At 43.8% G+C, this 26,196-nt stretch overlaps 1 protein-coding gene across 2 annotated transcripts in view; it reads right to left on the minus strand.

Moving 5' to 3' along the window:
- LOC119956752 (E3 ubiquitin-protein ligase ARIH1) overlaps window positions 1-26,196 on the minus strand; it is a 78,694-nt gene that overhangs the window by 39,152 nt on the left and 13,346 nt on the right. Inside the window, exons 3-4 of one of the 2 annotated variants that reach the window (XM_038784106.1) lie at window positions 23,751-23,895; window positions 20,612-20,674 (exon numbers count right to left, since the gene is read on the minus strand). In XM_038784106.1, the coding sequence (XP_038640034.1) occupies window positions 20,612-20,674; window positions 23,751-23,895 (208 nt within the window). The remainder of the gene's footprint in view (window positions 1-20,611; window positions 20,675-23,750; window positions 23,896-26,196) is intronic. The other variant, XM_038784107.1, reaches the window with a different exon arrangement.

Below are 26,196 nucleotides of genomic sequence, written 5' to 3' on the forward strand. Positions count from 1 at the left end.
CTTACCGACCACCGAAGAAAGACTAACCGGCCTATATAAAACCCTTTCTTGAACAGAGGAACAACATTCGCCACTCTCCAGTCCTCTGGCACTATCCCCGTGGACAGTGAGGACCCAAAGATCAAAGCCAAAGGCTCTGCAAACTCATCCCTTGCCTCCCAAACAATACTAGGATATATCCCATCCGGCCCAGGGGACTTGTCGACCGTAAGGTTTTTCAAAATTGCTAATACATCCTCCCTCAGAACATCTAACTCCTCCAGTCTACCCGCCTGTATCACACACTCATCCTCAAAAACATGGCCCCTCTCCTTGATGAACACTGAAGAAAAATATCCATTCAACACCTCTCCTATTTCTTCTGACTCCATGCACAAGTTCCCACTACTGTCCTTGACCGGCCCTAACCTCACCCTGGTCATTCTTTTATTTCTCACATAAGAGTAAAAAGCCTTGGGGGTTTTCCTTGATCCGACCCGCCAAGGACTTCTCATGCCCCCTCCTAGCTCTCCTCAGTCCTTTTTTTAGCTCATTCCTTGCTACCTTGTAACCCTCAAGCGACCCAACTGAACCTTGTTTTCTCATCCTTACATACGCTTCCTTTTTCCTCTTTTGTGAACCGTGGTTCCCTCACACGGCCATTTCCTCCCTGCCTGACAGGGACATACCTATCAAGGACATGTAGTATTTGTTCCTTGAACAAACTCCACTTTTAATTTGTGCCTTTCCCTGACAGTTTCTGTTCCCATCTTATGCTCCCTAATTCTTGCGTAATCGCATCATAATTACCCCTCCCCCAATTATAAACCTTGCCCTGCCGTATGGCCCTATCCCTCTCCGTTGTAATAGTGAAAAACACCGAATTGTGGTCACTATCTCCAAAGTGCTCTCCCACAAACAAATCTAACACCTGGCCCGGTTCATTACCAAGTACCAAATCCAATGTGGCCCCACCTCTTGTCGGCCTATCCACATATTGTGTCAGGAAACCCTCCTGCACACACTACAAAAACTGCCCCAACCGAACTGTTTGACCGATAGAGGTTCCAATCAATATTTGCAAAGTTAAAGTCACCCATGACAACTACCTGGAGACCTCCACACCTATCCATAATCTGCTTTGCAATTTTTTCCTCCACATCCATATTACTATTTGGGGGTCCATAGAAAACTCCTAACAACGTGACCTCTCCTTTCCTATTTCGAACTTCAGCCCATATTACCTCAGTAGTCAGATCCCCTTCAAACTGCCTTTCTGCAGCTGTTAAACTATCCTTAATTAATAATACTACTTCTCCACCTCTTTTACCACCTTCCCTACTCTTACTGAAACATCTATACCCGGGAACTTCCAACAACTATTCCTGTCCCTGTTCTAACCATGTCTCTGTGATGGCCACAACATCGTAGTCCCAAGTACCAATCCACACTCCAAGTTCACCTACCCTATTCCGGATGCTCCTTGCATTGAAGTAGACACACTTCAACCCACCTTCCTGTCTGCCAGTACACACCTGCGACCTTGATACACTCCTCAGTACCTCACTACTCTCAACACTGGCTTCTGGACTACAGCTCGTTTTCCCAGCCCCCTGACAAATTAGTTTAAAACCCCCCAAAGAGCCATAGCAAATTTCACTCCCAGGATATTGGTGCCCCTCTGGTTCAGGTGCAAACCATCCTGTCTGTACAGGTCCCACCTTCCCCAGAATGTGCTCCAATTATCCACGTAACTGAAACCTTCCCTCCTACACCATCCCTGCAGCCACATGTTTATCTGCACTCTCTCCCTGTTCCTCAACTCGCTAGCACGTGGCACCAGCAACAAGCCAGAGAGGACAACATGGTTTGTCCTGGCTCTCAGCTTCCACCCTAGCTCCCTAAATTCCTGTTTTAAATCCCCGTCCCTTCTCTTACCTACGTCGTTGGTACCGATGTGTATCACGACTTAGGACTGTTCCCCCTCCCCCTGAAGGATTCTGAAAACACGGTCCGAGACGTCACGGACCCTGGCACCCGGGAGGCAACATACCATCCGTGAGTCTTTCGTTGCCACAGAACCGTCTATCTGTCCCTCTAACTATCGTGTCCCCAATAACTATTGCTCTCCTGCTCTCCCCCCTTCCCTTCTGAGCCACAGGGACAGACTCAGTGCTGGAGATCCGGTCTCTGTGGCTTACCACTGGTAGGCCGTCCCCCTCAACAGTATCCATAGAGGTATACTTGTTACTGAGGGGAACGACCACAGGGGAACCATGTACTGACTGCTTCCTCCCAGCCCCTCTCACCGTCACCCATCTATCTACATATTTCAGAGTAACTACATCCCTGAAGCTACTATCTATGACCACCTCTGCCTCCCTGATGATCCAAAGTTCATCCAGCTCCAGCTCCAGTTCCCCAACGCGGTTTCTGAGGAGCTGGAGATGGCTGCACTTCCCACAGGTGAAATCAGCATTCACAGGTGAATGACGCAGCAGAAAAATATACATCCCTCCTGATCTAGAACGGATCCTTTCCTGCATTTAATCCACACATCACCCACTCATGAAAATGGGTGAAAGCCTGGGCTCTATCCCCTGGAGAAGGAGAATGGATCGAGGGTTTTAAAATAATGGATGTGGTTCAACAGTTGTGGAGGAGAAAGTGTTCCCATTTGTGGATTAGCTTTTGGAGCACTGCTCCTTCCTCGGGTGAATCCCGAAATAAATAGTTTAAGACCATAAGACATAGAAGCAGAATTAGGCCACTTGGCCCATCGAGTCTGCTCTGCCATTCAATCATGGCTGATATTTTTCTCATCCCCATTCTCCTGCCTTCTCCCCATAACCCCTGATCCCCTTATTAATCAAGAACCTGATCTTTCTCTGTCTTAAAGACACTCAGTGAATTGGCTGCCACAGCCTTCTGCGGCAAAGAGTTCCACAGATTCACCACCCTCTGGCTGAAGAAATTCCTCCTCATCTCAGTTTTAAAGGATCGTCCCTTTAATCTGAGACGGTGTCCTCTGGTTCTAGTTTTTCCTACAAGTGGAAACATCCTCTCCACGTCCACTCTATCCAGGCCTCGCAATATCCTGCAAGTTTCAATAAGATCCCCCCTCATCCTTCTAAACTCCAACGAGTACAGACCCAGAGTCCTCAACCGTTCCTCATACGACAAGCTCTTCATTCCAGGGATCATTCTTGTGAACCTCCTCTGGACCCTTTCCGAGGCCAGAACATCCTTCCTTACATACAGGGTCCAAAACTGCTCACGATACTCCAAATGGGGTCTGACCAGAGCCTTATACAGCCTCAGACGTTTGTCCCCGCTCTTGTATTCTAGCCCTCTGACATGAAGGCTAACATCGCATTTGCCTTCCTAACTGCCGACTGAACCTGCACATTAACCTTAAGAGAATCTGGAACTAGGACTCCTAATTCCCTTTGTGCTCCTGATTTCTTAAGCCTTTTCCCATTTAGAAAATAGTCTATGCCTCCATTCTTTCTCCAAGGTGCATAACCTCACACTTTTCCACATTGGTCAAAGAAGTGGTAGATGGAATACAATCTCCTCTCCTAGTTCTTTGGTAGCCCCCCTGCTTCCTCAATACTACCTGTCCCTCTGCATATCTTTGTATCCTCTGCAAACTCAGCAATAGTGCCCACAGTTCCTTCTTCCAGATCGTTAACGTATATTGTGAAAATTGTGGTCCCAACACAGACCCCTGAGGGACACCACTAGTTAACGGCTGCCATCCTGAAAAAGCCCCCCTTTATCCCCACTGTCTGCCTTCTGCCAGTCAGCCAATCCTCTATCCATGCCAGGATGTAACCCTTAACAGCATGGACTCAACTTATTTAACAGCCTTCTAGACGGCACCTTGTCAGAAGTCTTCTGGAAATCTAAATAAATCACGTCCACTGGTTCTCCTTTGTCTAGCCGTGCTGACTCAGTCCTATTTTATCATGTACTCCCAGGTACTCCGCAATCTCATCCTTAATAATAGACTCTAAAATCTTAGCAATCACCGAAGTCAGGCTAACCGGCCTATAATTTCCTGTCTTCTTAAACAGGGCAGGAATTTAGGAGGAATTGTTTTTACAGAAAGTGGAGAGAATGATTGAACTCAGTGCCATTGGGTGTGGCTAAAGCAAATAGCCGTAACACATTTCAAGGGCTAGCTTTCGGAGCACTGCTCCTTCCTCAGGGATTCACCCGAGGAAGGAGCAGTGCTCCGAAAGCTAATGTTTGAAACAAACCTGTTGGACTTTAACCTGGTGTTGTAAGACTTCCTACTGTGCTCACCCCAGTCCAACACCAGCATCTCCACATCACATTTCAAGGGAAGTTTGATGGTTTCGGGAGGGAGATGGTGATAGTGGTATGTGCCGTGAAGGCATAGTCAAGTTTCCATGTTGGTGTCTATGACCATACATTTGCGATTACCGTATATACTCGCGTATCCTGCGATCTCGCGTATCATGCGACCCCTAAATTTTCGTCCCCAAAATATGATTTTATCATATATCTTATGTATCATGCGAGTCACTTTTTTGAGATACCAGATGACACTAGGCTAGGCTTTCCGCCGTAAACAACCGAATCAGAAACAGCTGTTTTGCTGTTTCTAATCACGATAATAAACAGTTACCTAATACGTAACAAGTACCGTAACACATAACAACGATCGAATACATTCTACCCTTAGCCACTATGGAAAAAAGATCTGCAAAGAAATATACAGCCAAATTGAAGCTGCAAGTTGTTGCCGAAGCGGAACAAAGCAACAACGTTAAAGCTGCAAAGCTGTTTGGTGTCGGAGAAAGCTGTGTCCGAAACTGGAGGGGAAAAAAAAGAAAAATTGAAGGAAACTCCTTCCTATAAATGGGCAAATCGCGGGTCGAAATGTCATTGGCCGCAGTTAGAAGATAAAGTATCAAAGTGGGAGTCCGAAAATCGAGAAAATGGTTGATGATCAGTATGACGACTGCCTCGATGAAGAAGAATTCCAAGCTTTATTTGATGACGACGCTGATAACAATGAAAGCGAATTTGAAGGATTTTAGTTTACCTGTAATAGTTTGTTTTAATAGTGTTTTTATTTTATTAAATGTTAATTAACCTACATATGTATTCCTGTTTTATATTTCATTATGTCCAAAATTAAATCTAATAGTTTCATTAACTACTGGGTACTATTTGACTTACCGTAAATGGATACGGTCTGCTTAACAGTCTAATCTTGGCCAGCACTTCACACCCCCAAATTTTGTATCTCGCGTATCATGCGACCCCCCAAATTTAGGTTACAATTTAGGTTTTCAAAAGTCGCATGATACGCGAGTATATACGGTAAGTCTGTATTGTGGTTTTGCTGAATCATTTTATTCCCCACGTCTACAATTCCAGACTTCCCACAAGAACCAGGTTACTGGAAAGATGATTCAGCAATTTTCTAATCTGGGGCTGTACCGGTTACGTAATTGATCCTCCAGAAAAATATTTGGTAAAGTTCATCCATCTGCGACTCATCAATGACAATTTTGAGGGAATTCTGGACAACTGACACGACTGGTTTTCAATTGCTTTTTGGCATCAGTAGATCTGGAAATTAGCAACTGGGTGAATGGGGGACATTGCAGACCGATATCTCCCATTATGGACACCACAAGGTTATCGAGTCAGTGCCACTCGTACCAAAATCATTGATAGAAAAGCAATGCTTTTTGCATGAGCATTAAGTAGTTCATAGTTATCCTGAATACCGAGGTAATAAAGTGACTAGCTATCTGTATTAAATTCAGTTAATTCTCTTCCAACTGACTTCTATACTTTATAGTCTCCATTTAGCTGAATACTTATATGTTGGGCGCCAGGTTTGAGACTGACTAAATCGTAACTTTGTCTCGGATTCACAAATAATTAGTCAATCCGAAACCAATTATCCGACATAGATAATAAATACAATCCCCAGTATCGAATAAAGGATCAACGGGTTAATGCTGTGAACAGATGATGTTACACTTGCAGAGTGAATTACACATGACAGTCAAGTTGACTATTGAACTTGAAGCAATGACCGGATTACTGGTGAGAAACAATCCTAATCCATTTATCAGAATTCCAAATTACTGCCATTCAGACTAATTCAGTAACTCAAACCCGCTGTCACTTTGCAAAGCTCCACAAGATGATTAATCACATTGACTGCAACTCTCTCCAGTTTAATAAGAAAATAAAAGCGAGTCCCTGTGGAGTTTTATAAACAGTTTGGGGCTGTGTTGGGCCCACACCTGTTGGACATGTTTAATGATTCTCTGTCCCCGGGGGTGTTACTGTGGTGCAGGCATCAATCTCCTTAATCTTGAAAAAGGATAAAGATCCAATGGAGTTTGTATCATATCAGCCCATCTCTCTGTTGAATGTCGATGCAAAGCTGTTGTTACGGTGCTGGAAACCAGTTTGGAGGCGAGTCTGCCGGGGGGTAATTTCTGAGGAGCAGACGGGTTTTGTTAAGGGACGGCAATTGTCAGCCAACATTACAAGACTGCTGAATGTGGTGCTGTCGCCCTTGTCGGGGGTCGACCCAGAGGTAATCATCTCCATGGATGCGGGAAAAGCGTTCGACCGGATGGAGTGGTGCTACCCTTTTGATCTATCGGAGTGGTTCGGCTTCGGGCCTAAATTCATTTTGTGGGTTAGGCTTCTGTACAGGGTGCCCACTTCGAGAGTCCATATTAATACATTGAGTTTAGGGTATTTTCGGTTATATAGAGGTACGAGGCAGGGATGCCCACTTTCCTCGGTACGGTTTGCTTTGGCGATTGAACCGTTGACCATCTTAGGTCCTCTTCTGGGTGGAGGAGTATGGAGAGGGGAGGTAAGGAGCATTGGGTGTCCCTGTACACAAACGATTTATTACAACATATCACGGACCGCTCTCTAATGTGGAGATAATGGAGGTGCTGAGGAAGCTTGCAGTCTTCTCAGGATATAGATTGAGCGTGGGCAAGAGAGGTTTTTTCAGGGAAGGGAGTTAATCTGGAGAGGCCACCGTTTCAGCTGGCCAGGGCTAGTTTTAGGAACCTGGCGATATGGACCTGGCTCGTGACTGGACCTTATTTAGAAGTTGAACCTGTTCAGTCTGGTAGAGGGGGTGTAGGTGGACTTTAAAAGGTGGGATGCCCTCCTGTTGTCCTTGGCAGGCGGTTAATATGAATATTCTTCCAAGGTTCTTGTTTGTGTTTCAATGTCTCCCAATCTTTCTTCCTCAATATTTCAACAAGTTAATTCTGACTTTTGTTTCGCGTTCAGGGGGCTGTCTTGCAGAGGTGTTTGTGATATACATATCTGATCTGGAGGACGGTATAGGTGGTCTGATTAGCAAGTTTGCAGATGATACTAAGATTGGTGGAGTTGCAGATAGCGAGGAGGACTGTCAGAGAATACAGCAAAATATAGATAGATTGGAGAGTTGGGCAGAGAAATGGCAGATGGAATTCAATCCAGGCAAATGCGAGGTGATGCATTTTGGAAGAACTAATTCAAGCGCGGACTATATGGTCAATGGAAGAGTCCTGGGGAAAATTGATGTACAGAGAGATCTGGGAGTTCAGGTCCATTATACCCTGAAGGTGGCAACGCAGGTTGATGGAGTGGTCAAGAAGGCATACAGCATGCTTGCCTTCATCGGACGGGGTATTGAGTACAAGAGTAGGCAGGTCATGTTACAGTTGTATAGGACTTTGGTTCGGCCACATTTGGAATACTGCGTGCAATTCTGGTCGCCACATTACCAGAAGGATGTGGATGGTTTGGAGAGGGTGCAGAGGAGATTCACCAGGATGTTGCCTGGTATGGAGGGTGCTAGCTATGAAGAAAGGTTGAGTAGATTAGGATTGTTTTCGTTAGAAAGACGGAGGTTGAGGGGGGACCTGATTGAGGTTTACAAAATTATGAGAGGGTTGGACAGGGTGGATAGCAACAAGCTTTTCCCCAAGAGTGGGGGTGTCAATTACAAGGGGTCACGATTTCAAGGTGAGAGGGGGAAAGTTTAAGGGAGATGTGCGTGGAAAGTTTATTTACACAGAAGGTGGTGGGTGCCTGGAACGCTTTATCAGCGGAGGTGGTAGAGGCGGGCATGATAGCATCATTTACGATGCATCTAGACAGATATATGAACGGGTGGGGAACAGAGGGAAGTCGATCCTTGGAAAATAGGTGACAGGTTTAGATAAAGGATCTGGATCGGCGCAGGCTGGGAGGGCCGAAGGGCCTGTTCCTGTGCTGTAATTTTCTTTGTTCTTCTTTGAGGTATGGGCAGTCGGAGGGGGGGGGGGGGGGGGGGGGGGGGGGGGGGGGGGTGCTGGCATTACCTAATTTGATGTACTGTTACTGGGTGGCAAACATTGAGAAAGTGTGGGATTGGTTTGTGCATTCGGGGTCAATGTGGGGGCGGATTCGGGGTAAATATGGGGCGGATGGAGGAGGCTTTTTGTATAGGTTCGAGGGCACTTGTTACTGCTCCTCTTCTGTTCTCTTTGGCTGGTCCTCTTTGAGCCCAGTGATAATAGCCTCGCTGAGAATCAATCCAGAAATCACATGAAATTGCTGGGTGGGTTTTAAATCTGCGTGGGTTTCCTCCGGGTGCTCCGGTTTCCTCCCACAAGTCCCGAAAGACGTGCTGTTCGGAGAATTGGACATTCTGAATTCTGCCTCAAACAGGTGGCAGAATCTGGCAACTAGGGGCTGTTCACAGTAACTTCATTGCAGTGTTAATGTAAGCCTACTTGTGACAAAGATTATTCTAATTATTATTTAAGGAATTAGCTGTCGTCAGCACATTTGGGGGGGGGGGGGGGGGTTCTGGGGAGATTTTAATAAAAATTGTATAAATTTGTTTGACCATTTTGAATGTTATTACTGAAAATTATCTGAATAAAAATATTTTGGACAATAAAATCTACAATAGGAAAGTCTAGACACTATAAAGATGTGAATATGCCACTGCAGATCCACTCAATATGAATACACACTGAAATAAATAAATTGTAAAGCTTGTTGAGTGGAAATAGATATTGGATATAGTTTGGGAACATCAGTCAGCTTTGCCTCCATAACTAACACACACACATATTTAATAAAAAGATTACTGAAATCATTTGAACTGGATGTCCATCTTAACGGCAGGGTTCTGAGGAATGTAGAGGAACAGAGAGATCTTGGGGTTCATGTCCACAGATCTGAAGGTTGCCACTCAAGTGGATAGAGCCGTGAAGAAGGCCTATAGTGTGTTAGCGTTTATTAACAGGGAGCTTGAGTTTAAGAGCAGTGGGGTTATGCTGCAACTATACATGACTCTGGTGAGACCACATTTGGAGTATTGTGTGCAGTTCTGGTCAGCTCACTATAGGAAGGATGTGGAAGCATTGCAAAGGATGAAAAGGAGATTTACCAGGATGCTGCCTGGTTTGCAGGATAGGTCTTATGAGGAAAGATTGAGGAAGTTAGGGCTTTTCTCTTTGGAGCGGAGGAGGATGAGAGGCAACTTAATAGAGGTTTATAAGATGATGAGGGGGATAGATAGAGTGGACATTCAGAGACTATTTCCTCGGGTGGATGTGGCTGTTACAAGGGGGCATAACTATAAGATTCAGGGTGGGAGATATAGGAGGGCTGTCCAAGGCAGGTTCTTTACTCAGAGTGGTTGGGGTGTAGAATGGACTGCCTGCTGTGATAGTGGAGTCAGACACTTTAGGAACTTTCAAGTGGTTATTGGATAGACACATGGAGCACACCACAATGACAGGGAGTGAAATAGCTTGATCTTGGCTTCGGACAATGCTCGGCACAACATCGAGGGCCGAAGGGCCTGTTCTGTGTTGTACTGTTCTATGAAACATCTGCTGACAGCGGATATAGATGATGTAAGAAAGTCTTTGATGAAAAGACAAATTAAATACAGAAGCAAGAGGCCCTCTTGACCCTCAGTAAAGTTATATTGCTCACCTCTCCAGGATAAGTAACCCATTTTTGAACAAGAAAAACACATCCATACAGGCCCTTTAAAGATAAAACTACCTAACGAGGTCACAAGGGATGTCTGCCACTTTAAGATAATTGGCTTGGACTCAGTTCCCAGCAGACCTGATGTCAGTCTTCAGCCACTTCAATTCACCCCACATGATCTCAGGAAATGGCTGAAGGCACTGGGTACTGCAAACCCTACAGGCCCTGGCAACATTCCAGCACTAGTCTTGGAGAAGAGATCTTCAGGACTAGCCGCGCCCTTAGCCAAGCTGTTCCAGTGCAGCTACAACACTAGAATCTACTTGGCATTGTGGAAAACTGCTCAGATACATCTTGTCCACAAGAACTGGACACATCCAACCTGACCAATTACCGCACTATCAGTCTACTCTTCATCAGTAAAGTGATGGTAGGAGTCATCAACTCTGCCAAATGTGGCCCTTGCCTAGCAACAACCTGCGCACTGGCACTTATTTTGGGTTCCACCTGGGTCAACAGCTCCTGACTTCATTACAGCCATAGTCCAACACAGACAAAAGAGCTGAATGCCAGAGGTAAGGTGAGAGTGACTGCCCTTGACCCGAGTGTCAGAAAATCTGACTGGAGTCGTACCTAGCACAAATGAAGGTGATTGTGGTTGCCAATCATCTCCACTCTAGGATATCACTGCTGAAGTTCCTTACAGACGTGCCCCAGGCCCAATCATCATCAGCTGCTTCATCAGAGATTTTTCCTCGATTATATGGCTAGAAGTGGGGATATTCACTGATGTCTCCACAATGTTCAGCACCATTCAGGGCTCTGCAGATACTTAAGCAGCCCATGTCCAAATGCAGCAAGACTGAAGCAATCTCCAGGCCTGGGTTGATAAATGGCAAGCACCATTCTTGCCACACAAATGCCAAACAATGACCATCTCTGACAGGAGGGAATCTAACTACCACCCCTTGACATTCAATGGGATTACCATCGCTGAATCCCCCACTATCAATATCCTGAGCGGTATCATTAACCAGAAACTGAACTGAACCAGAGATATAAATACTGGGACTACAGCAGGACAGAGACTGGGAATTCTGCAGGGTAACTTCCCTTCCCCCATAAAGCTTGCTCACCATCTACAAAGCACAAGTCAAGCATGTGGTGGAACGGTCTTCACTTGCCTGGATGAGCATAGCTCCAAAACACTCAAGAAGGTCAACACCATTCAGGACAGAGCAGTGCACTTGGTTGGTACCTCAAACTCCACCTTCAACATCCATTCACTCCAATGCCAATGCACAATGGCAGTGTGTACCATCTACAAGATGCACTGCAGGAACTCACCAAGGGTGCTTCAACAGAACCTTCCAAATCTGTGACCTCTACCAACCTCAAGGACAAAGGTAGGTGCACAGGAACACCACCATCTTCAGGTTTCTCTCCAAGCCACACATCACCCTGACTTGGAACATTCCTTTACTGTTGCTGGGCCAAAGTTCAGGCTCTCCCTCCCTCATAACATTGTGGATGTACCTACACCACATGGACTGCAGCAGTTCACGATTAATTAGGGATCCGCAGTAAACATTCTGACAATCGTTAATTATACAGAGGGGGTGATGAATGTTGTTTGTGCACATTAGGTTGTGGGAAGGCCCGGTGGTGACATCGGACAAATTGTCCAGGCCTCGTCTGTAAACTGGTAGCAGCCTTCCAAAATCATTCGTAAAATTTAGCTGGCTGGACGGACAACTTCATTGTTTGGACAAAGTTCTTTCATTACCATCAGCTCCAAGAGAGATTTCAGGCGTGTTTTGTTTCTGCCGAATTGAGTGTAAGAATTACCAACCTTCGAGCTGCTATTGCAAATGCTATTTTCACTTCCAAGACATTAGTGCCACTGAGTATTGGCAGTTTAGAGAAATTGCACTTCACAATCAGTTTAAATCCTTCAGACTTAAGTTCTGAAAAAGAGAACTTGTTCACAAACATATGCAGGTGAAGGAAACTCTGGAGGAGAAAAGAAAAACTAGCATTTTTATAGCTTTGCAAAAACACCAGACATCTCAAAGCAGATTCCAGGCAGTTAATAACTTGTAAGTGTAATCAATGCTGTGGTGTAGGAAATGTGACAGATAACATGCACACAGCAAACTCCCACAACATGATAATGACCCCTGTTTCTGCAATGATGAGGAATCACTATTGACCTGGACACTGGGCTGTCTCCCCATCTCTTTGAAATAGTACCACGGGATTTATTATTTACTTCCACCCGAGCTGGCAGATGGGTGTCCTGTTTTAATATCTCTGAAAGAAGGCCTCTCCGCACACTGCGCTTTCACAGGACTACACTGGAGAGCCAGACAGTTTTTATGCTCAAGCCCTGGGCTGGGACGTGAACCCAGAACCCCGTGACTGAGACTAGAGCACTGCCAACTGATCACGGCTGAGAGGAGATTTGCATTTATATAGCAACTTAGAACGTGCTTGGAATGTTCCAAAACACAACAGTTGAAGGATTCATTGAGGTTGCCCCCGCTGCCAAACATGGCAAGTCCACTTCGACAAAACAAAACTCCAGAAGTAGAAAATTAAATGAATGGCTGGTTCACGGTTTCTGGAAGCTTTGATCAAAGGAGGAATATTAGCCAGGCCATTGGCGAAAGACTCCCTGCTCCTACTCAAAAAAAATGCAGTCGATCCTTTACTTCCATTGGAATCGATGATAAAGCCCCAGTTCATCATCATCTCCAAGAGACAGAGTGATTAGATAGTGTTGAGATGTAGTGACAGCGTTACTATCTTTGACAACTGGAACAAGGTATTTGGAGACAGTTTATGGAGATTTTTGTTTTTGAAGATATGAAAATGCCACTGATCGGTGATGTAACCATCCATGATTTTCACAAGCTGATTTTCACTCCAATGAAGCTGGGAACGGGACACTGTGAGAAGAACACTAATGAATGGTCTTCAACAGGTTTGAAAATATGTCCATGATGAAAATAATTCATTAATTGCTGCAGAGTAAAGATGTGCATCTAAATACTAATTTGCTGTGAATTAAGAATATTTGTGTTTTTTCTGCACAGGAAAATTGCGGAGTTTAAAGCCTGGGAAACTATTTGGTGTCTCAGAACACCCAAGTTTTAGAATTAATGATACTGATTTCAATCTGGTCAAACATCCAAGGATCCAGAATTGAGAAGACTTACTGGATGCATCTTGGAAGATCCATTCCTTGGGAATGTCTTTGCAAAATAACCAGTGTCCCCCTAGTCAGCCTGGTCTATTGTAGATCAGTCCACTTTGATGTGAACTCATACATTGCCTTACAAGATGAATGTGCAGGAATCTGAATGCTCTGCATTTCATGAGAGATACACAGCACCATTTCCCCTCCAAGGAGCTCCACTGGGGCCGTGTTTCATGGGTTCTAGTGATCTGTTAGAAAAAGAGAGAATAGGGGCAGCACGGCGACGCAGTGGTTAGCATTGCTGTCTCATGGCGCGAAGATCTTGACCGCAGCCCCGGATCCATGTGGTTTGCACATTCTCCCCGTGTCTGCGTGGGCCTCACCCCCACAACCCAAAGATGTGCAGGTTATGTGGATTGGCCACGCTAAATTGTCCCTTAATTGGAAAAAAAGAATGGAGTACTGTAAATTTATATTTTAAAAAGTGAGAATTATAGAATTTACAGTGCAGAAGGAGGCCATTCGGCCCATCGAGTCTGCACCGGCTCTTGGAAAGAGCACCCTACCTAAGCCCATACCTCCACCCTATCCCCATAACCCAGTAACCCCACCTAACACTAAGGGCAATTTGGACCCTAAGGGCTATTTATCACGGCCAATCCAGCTAACCTGCACATCTTTGGACTGTGGGAGAAAACCGGAGCACCCGGAGGAAACCCACGCAAACACGGGGAGGATGTGCAGACTCCACACAGACAGTGAGCCAAGCCGGGATTCGAAACTGGGACCTGGAGCTGTGAAGCATTTGTGCTATCCACAATGCTACCGTGCTGAGAATGTATTGATGCAACTGAATATTTTAGTCATGGTGAGAGACTAGAAGCTTTGGGAAAGCAAAGCAATATTGTCACAAATACTTACACAAGTACAAACGGTTCAATAGAATGGTGGCCTGCATCACAGAAGTGATAGTCAGACCCCATAGAATATAGAATCACAACAGTGCAGGAGGAGGTCATTTGGCCCATCGAGTCTGCACTGACCCTCTGAACGAGCACTCCACCCAAGCCCTGTGCTAGCGCTGTGAGGTAGCAGTGCTAACCACTGTTTCCGTGCCACCCATCTGAAGTACAGCATTGTTTTGTGTACCAAACTTCAATAAAGATATGTTAGAGCAGGAAGGGGTATAGGGCAGATTCATAAAGCTTATTCTAGGGTGGCATGGTAGCACAGCGGTTAGCACTGTTGTTTATTAAATTAAAGACTTAAAATGATTGGGGCAGATTGCATGAAGCTGGTTTACATTCCTAGAGTTCAGAAGTTTGAGGTGCGATTGAATAGAGATCGTTGAAATGACAACAGCATTTGATCTGGTAGAGAAACTGTTCCCTATGTTAGGGGAATCCAGAACACGAGGCTAACCTTAAGATCAGGGGATCAGGGGCCATTCAGGAGACAAATAGGAAGCACTTCATCATGATCCTTGGGGTCAGCTAAACTGTTAAAGACTGAAGTCAATAGGTTTTTGTTTTGCAAGGGGGATTAAGGGATATAGAGCACCGGCAGAGAAATGGAGTTGAAGTACAGATCAGTCAAGATTGAATTGAATAGCAAAGAGGCTTGAAGGTCTGAATATCTATGTATGCAATTGGATTGCCTCTCATTTTGTGACAAGTTATACAAGATTATGAAAACTGCTTAGCAGCGATTTAACAGCATGTGCTGGGAACCTCAACTTTAAAAAAACCTACGTGGATTGTTTTCGGAGGTCAAGTACTTTGGTTACTCCGAGATTGGTAGAGACCCAGTTTAACGGAAGAAATAGGAAATGGGGGGAATTGGATTGACTCCCTTGTCAATCGAGAATCATAGGGGTAGGAAGGAAAGTAGAGTTAAGGCCACAATCAGACTAGCCATGATCTTACTGAATGGCGGAGCAGGCTCGAGGGGCCGAGTGGCCTCCTCCTGCTTCAAATTCATCTGTTCGCAGGAAACTAAAATAAAAATGTTGATTGCAGTCCACCAACCCCAAAATTCATTGGGAAAGATAGTATTTCCATTGCAAATCCAATTTCTCTGATGCGTATTTTAGACTTTAAGTCTACTGTTAGTTGGTGGTGTCCCACATTCCTGCTAGAATGTGAAAAATCGGAAATCTCTGTAGCTTGTATGACGAACTTGACCCTAAAAGTGCAGTTTGCAAGATTCCGTCTTGTGTTTTGAGGAATTTGTAAATACCGCTATCTGGTGAGCTGAATTCTGAAAAAAACTCCATTAACCTATCAGGGCCAAAGGCTGAAAATAGCCACTCAGTAAATACCAAAATCTAGATCAGAGAAGCGTTTGTACAAAGCTTCTGCTTTTGTAGGAAGCTAGGGTAACATTGCAACATAAATTACTTAACTGCAATTTTAATGTAAACTATATTGTGTCGAACACTTTTCCATTAGGCGTCAGTAGCATTTATTGCTGATCTTAAACACAGCACAAGGAGGTTCCGGATCAAGAGCCATTATGCTTTGGCTCGTCTAACATTTAAATGTCATCACTTAGGCAACTTGGATGCGCCTTTTTTAATATCAATTTTATGTGCAAACTGATGCATAATGGTGCTTGGAGATGCAATATTTTCCCATGTCAGACTCCCATAGACCTCTTCATCAGGCCCCTGTTGAAATTAATGATGAGGGATGCTCGACAAGCATGAATGTGCTGTGTTGTGTGCTAATAAATGGTGGTAATGGATTATGTACATCTTATCAAGCAGAGGCTACGCTTCAAAGATCAACAGACCATAAGACATAGAAGGAGAAGTGGACCATTCAGCCCATCGACCCTGCTCCACTATTCAATGAGATTGTGGCTGATCGGATCTAATCTCAACTCCACTTTCCCGTCTTTTCCCCATAACCCTGGATTCCCTTCCTGATTAAAAATCTGTCCATCTCAGCCACGAAAGCACTTAACGGCCCAGCCTCTACAGCTCTCTGCTGTGAAGAATTCCACAGATTCACTCCCCTCGGAGAGAAGAAATTCCTCATCTCTGTCTTAAATAGTGACCCATCCCTGACTAGCCCATGCCTTTCAATGTGACAGTTAATCCTATCTTTTAGGATTGATTCTACTAATTTGCCCACTACTGACGTAAGATTAACTTGGCCTAAACTCCACCTGCCATTTCTCTTCCCAAGACTCCAACCAGTTTATATCCTGCTGCATCCTCTGACAATCTTCTTCACTATCCACAACTCCACCAATTTCTGTGTCTGCGATCTTACTAATGATGGCCTAAGCGACATTTTTCTTTCCCAGTTTATGTTAGAAATCTGTAACCGAGAGGACAGCAACTACAATGACATAAAACGCCAGTGATCATCCCACCAGCTGCTGTACTGGCATCATTAGAGCCTTGGGCCATCCACAAGTGTTTCGGAAGAATTTCTCCAACTGTTACTTCCCCAAAAATAAATGACTCAAACGTTAACCGGCTAAGTTCAGCAGGTAATTGGGAAGGCAAATGGAATGTGAGAATCATAGAAATGGCAGATGGAGTTTAATCCAGACAAATGTGAGGTAATGCACTTTAGAAGGTCTAATGCATGTAGGAATTACACAATAAATGGTGGAACTCTTGCAAGTACTGACAGGCAGAGAGATCTGGGTGCATATGTTCACTGATCACTGAAACTGGCAACGGATGTGGATAAGGTGGTCAAGAAGTCATAAGGCATGCTGGCCTTCATCGGTCGGAGCATTGAATATAAAAATTGGCAAGTCAATGTTGCAGCTGTGCAGGACCTTAGTTAGGCTTCTGTGTACAATTCTGGTCACCACACTACCAGAAGGATGTGGATGCTTTTGAGAGGGCACAGATGTGGTTTACCAGGATGTTGCCTGGTATGGGGGGCATTAGCTATGAGGAGGGGTTAGATAAACTCGGTCTGATAATAATAATGATAATAATAATAATTGCTTATTGTCACAAGTAGGATTCCATGAAGTTACTGTGAAAAGCCCCTCGTCGCCACATTCCGGCGCCTGCTCGGGGAGGCCAGTACGGTTCTCACTAGAACGGCAGAGTTTGAGAGGTGAGCTGATAGAGGTCTACAAGATTATGAGTGGCATGGACAGAGTGGATAGTCAGATGCTGTTTCCTAGGGTAGGAGAGTCAAGTACTAGGGGACATAGGTTTAAAGTGCATGGGGGAAAGTTTAGAACTGATGTGCGAGGCATGTTTGTTTACACAGAGGGTGGTAAATGTATGGAACACGCTGCCTGGGGAGGTGGTGGGAGCATGTACGATAGCGGCATTTAAGGGGCATCTAGACAAATATATGAATAGTGCAGAAATGGATGGATACAGACTCCGTAAGTGCAGGCGGGTTCAGTTCAGGCAGGTACCATGGTCGGCGCAGGCTTTTGAAGGCCGAAGGGCCTGTTCCTGTGCTGTATTGTTCTTTACTACTTACTCCTCTGCAACATTATGGTACCTGACAGCATTTTAATAAAACCTGTGTTTATAAACGTGTGTATTTTAAAATTATCTTTCCTGCTGGATTTATAATATACCTAGGACGTTAATTGATTGATTAATTTATTGTCACATGTACCGAAGTACAGTGAAAGGATTTTTCTGCGGCCAAGGGAACGTACACAGTAGACAAAAAGAATAATCGACAAAAGTACATCAACAAATAAATAATTGGTTACAGTGCAGAACAAGGGCCAAACAAAGCAAAGTTTTTGACGGTTATAACACCCTCATTCTAACAGATACTGCACAACTCCGCGTCTACGCATTAAGACCAGCTTTGCTGCCTAGGTTTAATTTGGCTCAGCTGATAACCGTGCTTTACTTATACCACACGGAGTCCAAACAGGACATCGATGTTGGGAGCTTCACACAAGCGGATGACAGAATGAAGACTGCAAGGCACCTAAAAATATCATTACCCTGCAGCCAACCGAACATTATATACTGCAACTTTACAGCAAACCTGGTCTAGTAAAGCCTGTATAGAAATTCCGCATGTTATCTAAACCATACAGTTCAAAGCAATGTACAGTTCAGACCCAAACAGCAGGTTCCTCCTGGTGAGCAGCAACCTCTGGAGGGGAACATGCTGTGTATATGGAGTGTCGCAGAAGGTAGATGGTTTGTCTTTCAGATGTAGACAAACGTTTTTGGAACGGTATTCCACAAGCCCGATTTCTACCTCTCCGGCTGTGGATCCAGTGTTGGAGTGAACCATGGATGTATAGGTGACCAAGTTACCAAACCTTTTACATTTTTGCCACTGTTTGTTTCTGGAATTTGGTTATTCTTGTCTGTGTGACAAGTAACTAACTAGCAGTCTGACCTCTACATAAATCAGTTGGACCCATGGCTTTCCAGAATTCAGTCATCAATCTTGGCCTGTTTTGGTCGCAACAACTGAAGACAGCCTTGTTAGAGGGTGCAAAACAAAAGAATTCTGGATGCAGTAATCTGAAATAAAAATAAAAAATGCTGGAAATTCTCATTGGATCAGGGAGCACCTGTGAAGGTAGAAACAGAGTTAACATTTCTGAAACGTTCACTGTTTCTCTCGCCACATTCTACCTGGCCTGTTGAGAATTTCCAGCATTTCCTATTTTCATTTTTTGTGTTAGATGATGGCTGTGCTCTCACACGACATGAAAATGAAAAGTAACAGAATGAAGAGGTGACGCAAATCCGTCAGGTTTCACAGCAACATTATGTGTACAATAACCACTTTGAAATGCAGTCACTATTTTGTAACAAACAGCAGTTCAATTGTACACAGTAGAGATCCCATAATTGGGTGGCACAGTGACTCAGTGGTTAGCACTGTTGCCTCACAGCACCGAGGACCCGGGTTCGATCCCGGCTCTGGGTCACTGTCCTTGTGGAGCTTACACATTCTCCCCGTGTCTGCGTGGGTTTCACACCCACAACCCAAAGATGTGCAGAGTAGGTGGATTGGCCGCGCCAAATTGCCCCTTAATTGGAATTTTTTTTTTTTTAAGTCAAGATCCCATAAGCAGTAATGAAATGACTGACTAGTGGCTGTTTTTGGTCAAGGAATTTCTGTTGGTTAAGATACCGAACCAAAGGTACTCCATACATGTAACTGCAGAGACCACCAATCTGAATGAATGGCTTGAAATGAAATGTCTAATGTACCAAGCTTAATGTGAAACTATCATAGAATTTATAGTGCAGGAGGCCATTCAGCCCATCGAGTCTGCACCGGCCCTTACAAAGAACACCCTATTGAAGCCCACGTATCTACCCTATTCCCGTAACCCCCACTTAACATTTTTTGGACACTGAGGGCAATTTAGCATGGCCAATCCACCTAACCCGCAGATCTTTGGACTACGGGAAGAAAACGGAGCTCCAGGAGGAAACCCATGCAGACATGGGGAGAACGTGTAGACTTCGCACAGGCAGGGACCCAGCGGGGAATTGAACCTGGGATCCTGGAGCTGTGAAGCAACTGTGCTAACCACTATGCTACAATGCTGCCCACTTTCTATGTTAGAAAGTGCAGGAAAATCAAATTAAAAATTATTCAATTGGATCCCTAGTTTTCCTATACAAACATCCTGGACCCTCCCAAAACCAGAACCATTAACATGAAATACAAGCTGAAACTCTAAGAGTTTAGGCACGTTGTAGTCGATCAAATGGACATAATTTATAGCCAACTTCAGGTTTCTATTTGGTTCACTGGGACAATTTAGTTTATTGAACTGAAGAGCTCTATGCAAACCATTGTTTAAAATATGGTCAAGACGCACAGGTCACAGCTATAGCTGCAGGTTCAGCAAGTTTAATCAAGGTCGGTGTGAATTAGGAGATGGAATGCCCCATAGCAATTCAAAATCTCCTCGCAGGAACAGGAACAGTTAATTTCATCCCAGAGACAACCGATACGTTAAAGCTGAATGCAGAGGAGGTACAGATTTCAATCTCTTTCTTGCTCATTCTCACCCAGCTCAGGGAGAATCGTCCTCAGTCTGTTGTGTGTCTCGTTTGTTCAACTGAATGCCCAATTTTTATGTTTGAGGGGGGAAAGTCAATGAGTGGGTGGATGTTTTTTTTTGATAGACTACACAGCAAACTCAAACTAACAACTACACTATACCAGGGGTGGCACACTGATGGAAATTTTCACCAATTAATGAGCCATTTAAAATGACATGGCGATATTGATTCAGTGACGTGATCGGTCAATACAAACAGTGCCGTACTAACGGCGATTGGAAATCAGAGTGCCAGCAGGAGGGCCCTAGGAGCTAAAACTAATCAATATCGGCTACAATATTGATTGTTATCAAAACATGCATTACTTCCACTACAAGGTGCCACCCCATACACTATACAGAGCTTTATAATCTCCACCCTACCTGGCAATCTGATACTGAGTTAGTGATCCTAGTGGTGCTTCCAGACCCCCCACTTTCTTCTTTCTAATAAAAGAATATGAAACTGGTTTCCACCTTCATTGCTTTATGCTACAACTATTCTCAATGTCTACGTATTATGCAATTATTAAAGCAGTCAAGACTAAAATCTCTATAAATGTACAAAACTTTACACAATCTGTATACTCAATCTAACACAGAAGTATCTAAACCTCTGCCTTGTTAAAAAGGCACCTCCACTTTTCTTGTAGAAAATGATCTATATAAAGGTGCCCTCCACAATGCATGGGTCTGTCCAATGATGGGCATTCAGGCTCAACGGTAGAGCAAAAATCACTTGGATAAGACAGGGAGGTGGCCTGTGTGCCCATGGAGATTGGGAGGGGCGGAAAGAGAAGAATAATCTTTTTCTGTTGTTTTCAGAGCAACGGTTGCTGTAAGGGACATCAGCAATTCTCTAGGGCAATTTTAACCAGCATTGTAGACCACAGTAACCAACAAGAGTTTGCTCCTCTCGGAGTTTAGCTTATGTCAATTTGTTAGTCCAGTGTAAACGCCAGTGTTGCACTGTGTTAAATACCAGTTTGGTGTGGAAACTGACATACAAACCAACTAATAAATCATTCATACAAGACATGCCAAGCAGAGCAGCCAGGTCGATCCACTCTGGACAACAACTTCTGGCCAAAAATCAGATTCTTTATGTTCCTGAAAGTGATTATTTCACACTGCCAGTGACAGTACACAGAGCAGATAAAAATGTGAACCCAATTACAACTGTCTCAGTTTAGGATAGGCATAAAGTGTCACTGCAGTTACCACTGGACTAACATCTCAAAAACATCAACCTCTCCAATTCTGAATCCCACTAGGGGGTGGGCTGGAGCTGTTAACTTTGCGACATTGAGAAACCTGGGGCTCCAGACCTCACAGCTCTGTGGGAGCACCTTAATCACAGGAACGGTGGCTGTTGATGGCAGTGGTGGCAAACCACCATCATCTCAAGATCAACCAGGGACTGGCTATAAATCCCGTCCTCATCAGTAACACTGCCCTTATCAGGAAAAGAATAAAAAAATTGACATGCAGAATGTGTTGCAAAAGTGGAACTACAACCAAACCCAACCCCCAGGTACAGATCAAGAAAATGGTGGAAAGGGCGGTACGGCGGCACAGTGGTTAGCACTGTTGCCTCACGGCACTAAGGACCCGGGATCGATGCCAGCCCCGGGTCACTGTCCATGTGGAGTTTGCACATTCTCCCCGTTCCTGCGTGGGTCTCACCCCCACAACACAAAGACGTGCAGGGTAGGTGGATTGGCCACGCTAAATTTCCCCTTAATTGGGCACTTTTTTTATGGAGAACGGTAATTCAAATATCAGAGGGCCAACGTAAGACAAACTAGGGAACCAATTACAAAATGTTATTTTTTTTATACATCACATTTTCTGCTCAAATACCCATTTTCATTCCATAGCATGAGCAACTTTTGTTTGGACATTTTGGTCAGTGTAAATTTAGCATCTCACACAAATACTAACTTTTAAAATCAAGTAGATAATAAAAGGTAGTTTTGTTTTAAATTCAGTGCCGATTAATTTGAGGCCACAATTACATGAATACTAACGAGCCATATATAGCCACAACCTTGAGTTCACTCATTATAGTAAAAGGGAATATAACCAGATCAGGTTTTTGAGATTTGAGCACTCAATTAGAATGGGAATGTGAGTGGAGTGTTATAGGATATTGTCACCATTGTCATAAAAATTACAGGAAGTGAAGTGACCTGAAAAAAAAATTTCACCATGAATGTTGAAGCTTTTAAAAGTAAAAGCACAAACATTGACCCTGCTTTCCAAATGAAACCACTTCTCGTAGCAGAGGCTAAAATGTGGTAAGAAACAGACTCTTTGATCACCTCACACAAATGTATCCCAATACATTGGATTGAGTACATGGTAATATGGAACCATATGGAGTCGCCGTAACACCTTAGCCAAACCTCACAGGCAGGCAGACAACCCTCCCAACTTGTTCAAGTAATAGTTTCTGGTGACCAGTCAACAGTTTGATTCTCTGTTATATTTAAGACTGTTTTATTATTGTGTTCGCCAAGACAGCCCAGATAATCTGCGACATGGGCATCTTGAAATATTTCTCGTGCAGATGCTTGCCGAGGAGAATCTGCACTGGTGCAGGTTAACTTTATTACTTTGGCCAATCACCAGAATCAAATGCCAATCTCTAGCTTGTGAAGAGACTATAATGGCATCAAAGCTGGGGCTCCCTCAACCTACTTTGTACAGGGTATGCTCAGTGCCACTGAAAATATTCCTTTCAGGAATCAAGTATTTTTAAACATATCACTTTGCACAGCCCTGCAGAGCTGGGATTATTGACCAGCATGATTAATATACCACCTCTAAAAAGAGCATGTAATCTCTCCAAACACATCAAACAAAAGAACTTTGATCCAATTTCAATAAGTGCCATGATTCACCAGGGCGTACAATTACAACAAAAAAAAACTTAGGCCAGGCAAGTCTTTCGACTTTGTCATCATAAAGGACTCCTTCCCATTTCTTTACGCAGCACCTATACCAGACCCAAAACTCAATTAGTACAAAAATGGAAGTGGTTGGGATATTTTTTCTTGTTGAATCGTTGTATTTCGTCTATGAGCAGAGCAGAAATACTGCAACCAGTTATATAAGATCGGCCTGATTATAGGCCATAAAGTATCCTTTCATAGAGAGCAGTAACTCACTTGTCATTTACTAAGGTGAACAGCAATTGGAAACATCCTTGGCTTACCCTAAATGGTCAAGACACTGCAGTGTTGAGCAAGGAGCAGGATGACTTATTTTAGAGGTGACTCACTACCCGACTGATCTGTTGAGCTTGCATGTTGCTCAGGAATTTTCCCCGGGATCTTACACATTTAAGCTGGTCCAATCTCAGTAACTTGAATGATTATTCCTACACAGACAAAGATTTCACCAAGTCCATTGAGCTCAGCTGTAAAATCTAATTACTTATGAGATATCGTTTCCAGCTGGCTGAACTCAGGCTACTTCAGAAAGTTGCACCATGTGCTCTTCAGTCTGTCAGACTCACCGAGTTAGGATAATTCAGGTAGCAGATCGCACAAACCATGTCCTGTGAGGATGAGCGAGTGTTCATCTGTCGTGTTCGAGATTTTTTATAAGGGTTTACTACGTGACATTCTGCAAAAAGTTTCTCCAAGTTTCCATCAAAGTATCTGTAAGAAGCAATGCAGCCATTGAAAGAATGAATCAATTTTGTTCCATTTTAATCTACTTCATATTGAAACATTTTCATAACAGATGCCTTAATGTATAGAAACATATCAATGGAAAATTTCATATTTGCATGCACTTAATGGTCAACATTTCTATTATAATATCCTGTGTCCACACAATGGAACTGTTTATGTAAATCTGTAGTTACACATCCCTTAGTGGAGGTATCACAAACCTATCACTGGCAAAAAATGTAATTAATGTGACACGGTTCTACTATGCGGGTGCAGGAATTTATGGAAAAATATAAAAATAGAGAGGAAAATATATGGTTCAGTAAAACAGCAACTAAACGACATCTACTTCCCTTGTACGAATGAATTATCCTGCTCTTTAATTCTGCTTCATCGTGATCTTAACAAGCAGTGAACTCCACAGGTGATCGGCTCGCTGTACAAAGGTATTTCCTGCCTCTCCTAAAATTTGCTTTTTAGCAGCATGCTACCTCCCAAGAAAAACGTCTAGTCTCCCATGTATGCTGAGATTAGCCAGGGTCATGTTCAACATTAGCAGCAATTCATAAAGAGAGTGGAAGGGGGGAACAAGCCTATGACCTTGTAATGGACAACGGCTTAGAAGGTGAAAAGAATTTTGAAAACTACGGCAATAAAACAAGATTGCAGCAGGATTGTGCGAGCCAAATTATTCCCAACAGTTTAATTTAGCCAAATTATAGACAACCTTTCAGTTAAGGTTAATCCAAATGAGTCCTCTTGCCAATTGTACGTGATTAATACATTTTTTGAAACTGGAAACATCCACACCCCAACTCCCAAATACAACTGATCTAATTTTCTTTACAAACTATGGCAATTTCCATGACTTGGGTGTGCGTGAGGCAGGGCTTTGCATGGCACAGGTGTGTATCGGATATTTGGACAGGGATTAATATGCCCGAAACACGGCCCAGGCAGCATTTTGCTCATTCAAAACAATGCCCCAGGAAACAGCTCCAAGCGTTCATTGTAACTATACATGGCTTCCAGGAGAGCGGTGCCTGACAGACAGTTACTGAAGGTAGGACAAACAGGATTGCCAAGCCCTTTGTGCCTGAGACTTACACAGTCCCATGTTCCTCATGCCTTCTGCAGATACCTGAGAATGTTCAGTAAATTAATCCAGTAACATACTAGCAACTTGTCCCGAAATCTGCCATGGCTTTCCCTTCCTTTATTTCCCACTCCTTGGAATTAACATTAATGGGTAATAATGTTCCAGAAATGAAAAATGAAAATCGCTTATTGTCACAAGTAGACTTCAATGAAGTTACTGTGAAAAGCCCCTAGTCGCCACATTCCTGTTCGGGGAGGCTGGTACAGGAATTGAACCGTGCTGCTGGCCTGCCTGGGTCTGCTTTAAAAGCCAGCGATTTAGCCCAGTGTGCTAAACCAGCCTCTGAAAGATATAGAATAAAATAATCTCCCCGTGGTTGCCTCTTGAATGGATCTAATGGAGGTGCAGGTAACCAATCAGTGCGGCCGACTCACAATTGAAAGAAAGCTTGGAGGCACAAGAGTGCTTCATCTAACAAATTCTAATCAAATTGACAGAACTGAACCATTAGTGATTCGACCAGGCCAAATGCCAAGTAAACAGTGGGGAATGAAAATCAAAGTCCAGTTACGCTTCATGATCCGATATCACTATAATTCCAATCATGAACACCATTCACCGATTGGAAAATATAACTGAATGGGTGCCACTGAGGCAGACGGAGCCATGATAGTTCAGCGTCTACCAACTGAGACACTTCCATCTGTTGCTGCATAATCTCATTGCAAAGTTTGATGGTTGCAGCAAAGCCAGTGGCTGGAAGGAGCTAGACAGTCAATTAACAATTGTGCTCATTTTACAGAAGCGCACTTGCAATCATTTTTTTTTTTTTTGCAATGTGTCTAATCCACCAGTAGTCTAAAATTCATACCGAGACCGTGGGATTGACAACTACCGTGTACAGTCGTTCAAAGACCTTGACGGTCTTGCGAAGATTGTCTCACTAGCAATTCCAGAACCAGACACCAATATCTGAACTAAATACCCACTGACAGAGCCATTGTAGTGAATGCAAAGCAAGGCAATCAACAAGATCAGACTTCCTACCCAGTAATATTAGAGACACTCTGGAGCTCTATATCCATATCCCTCAGCCACCAGATCCAGTAAAACTAGGGGCATAAACATCTGTGCTGACCATACCAGAAATAGTGGAGATCAAAGGACTGATGAGTGAGAAACTTAAA

The sequence above is a fragment of the Scyliorhinus canicula genome, chromosome 24, assembly GCF_902713615.1.
Source record: "Scyliorhinus canicula chromosome 24, sScyCan1.1, whole genome shotgun sequence".
In the NCBI taxonomy this organism is placed as follows: domain Eukaryota; kingdom Metazoa; phylum Chordata; class Chondrichthyes; order Carcharhiniformes; family Scyliorhinidae; genus Scyliorhinus; species Scyliorhinus canicula.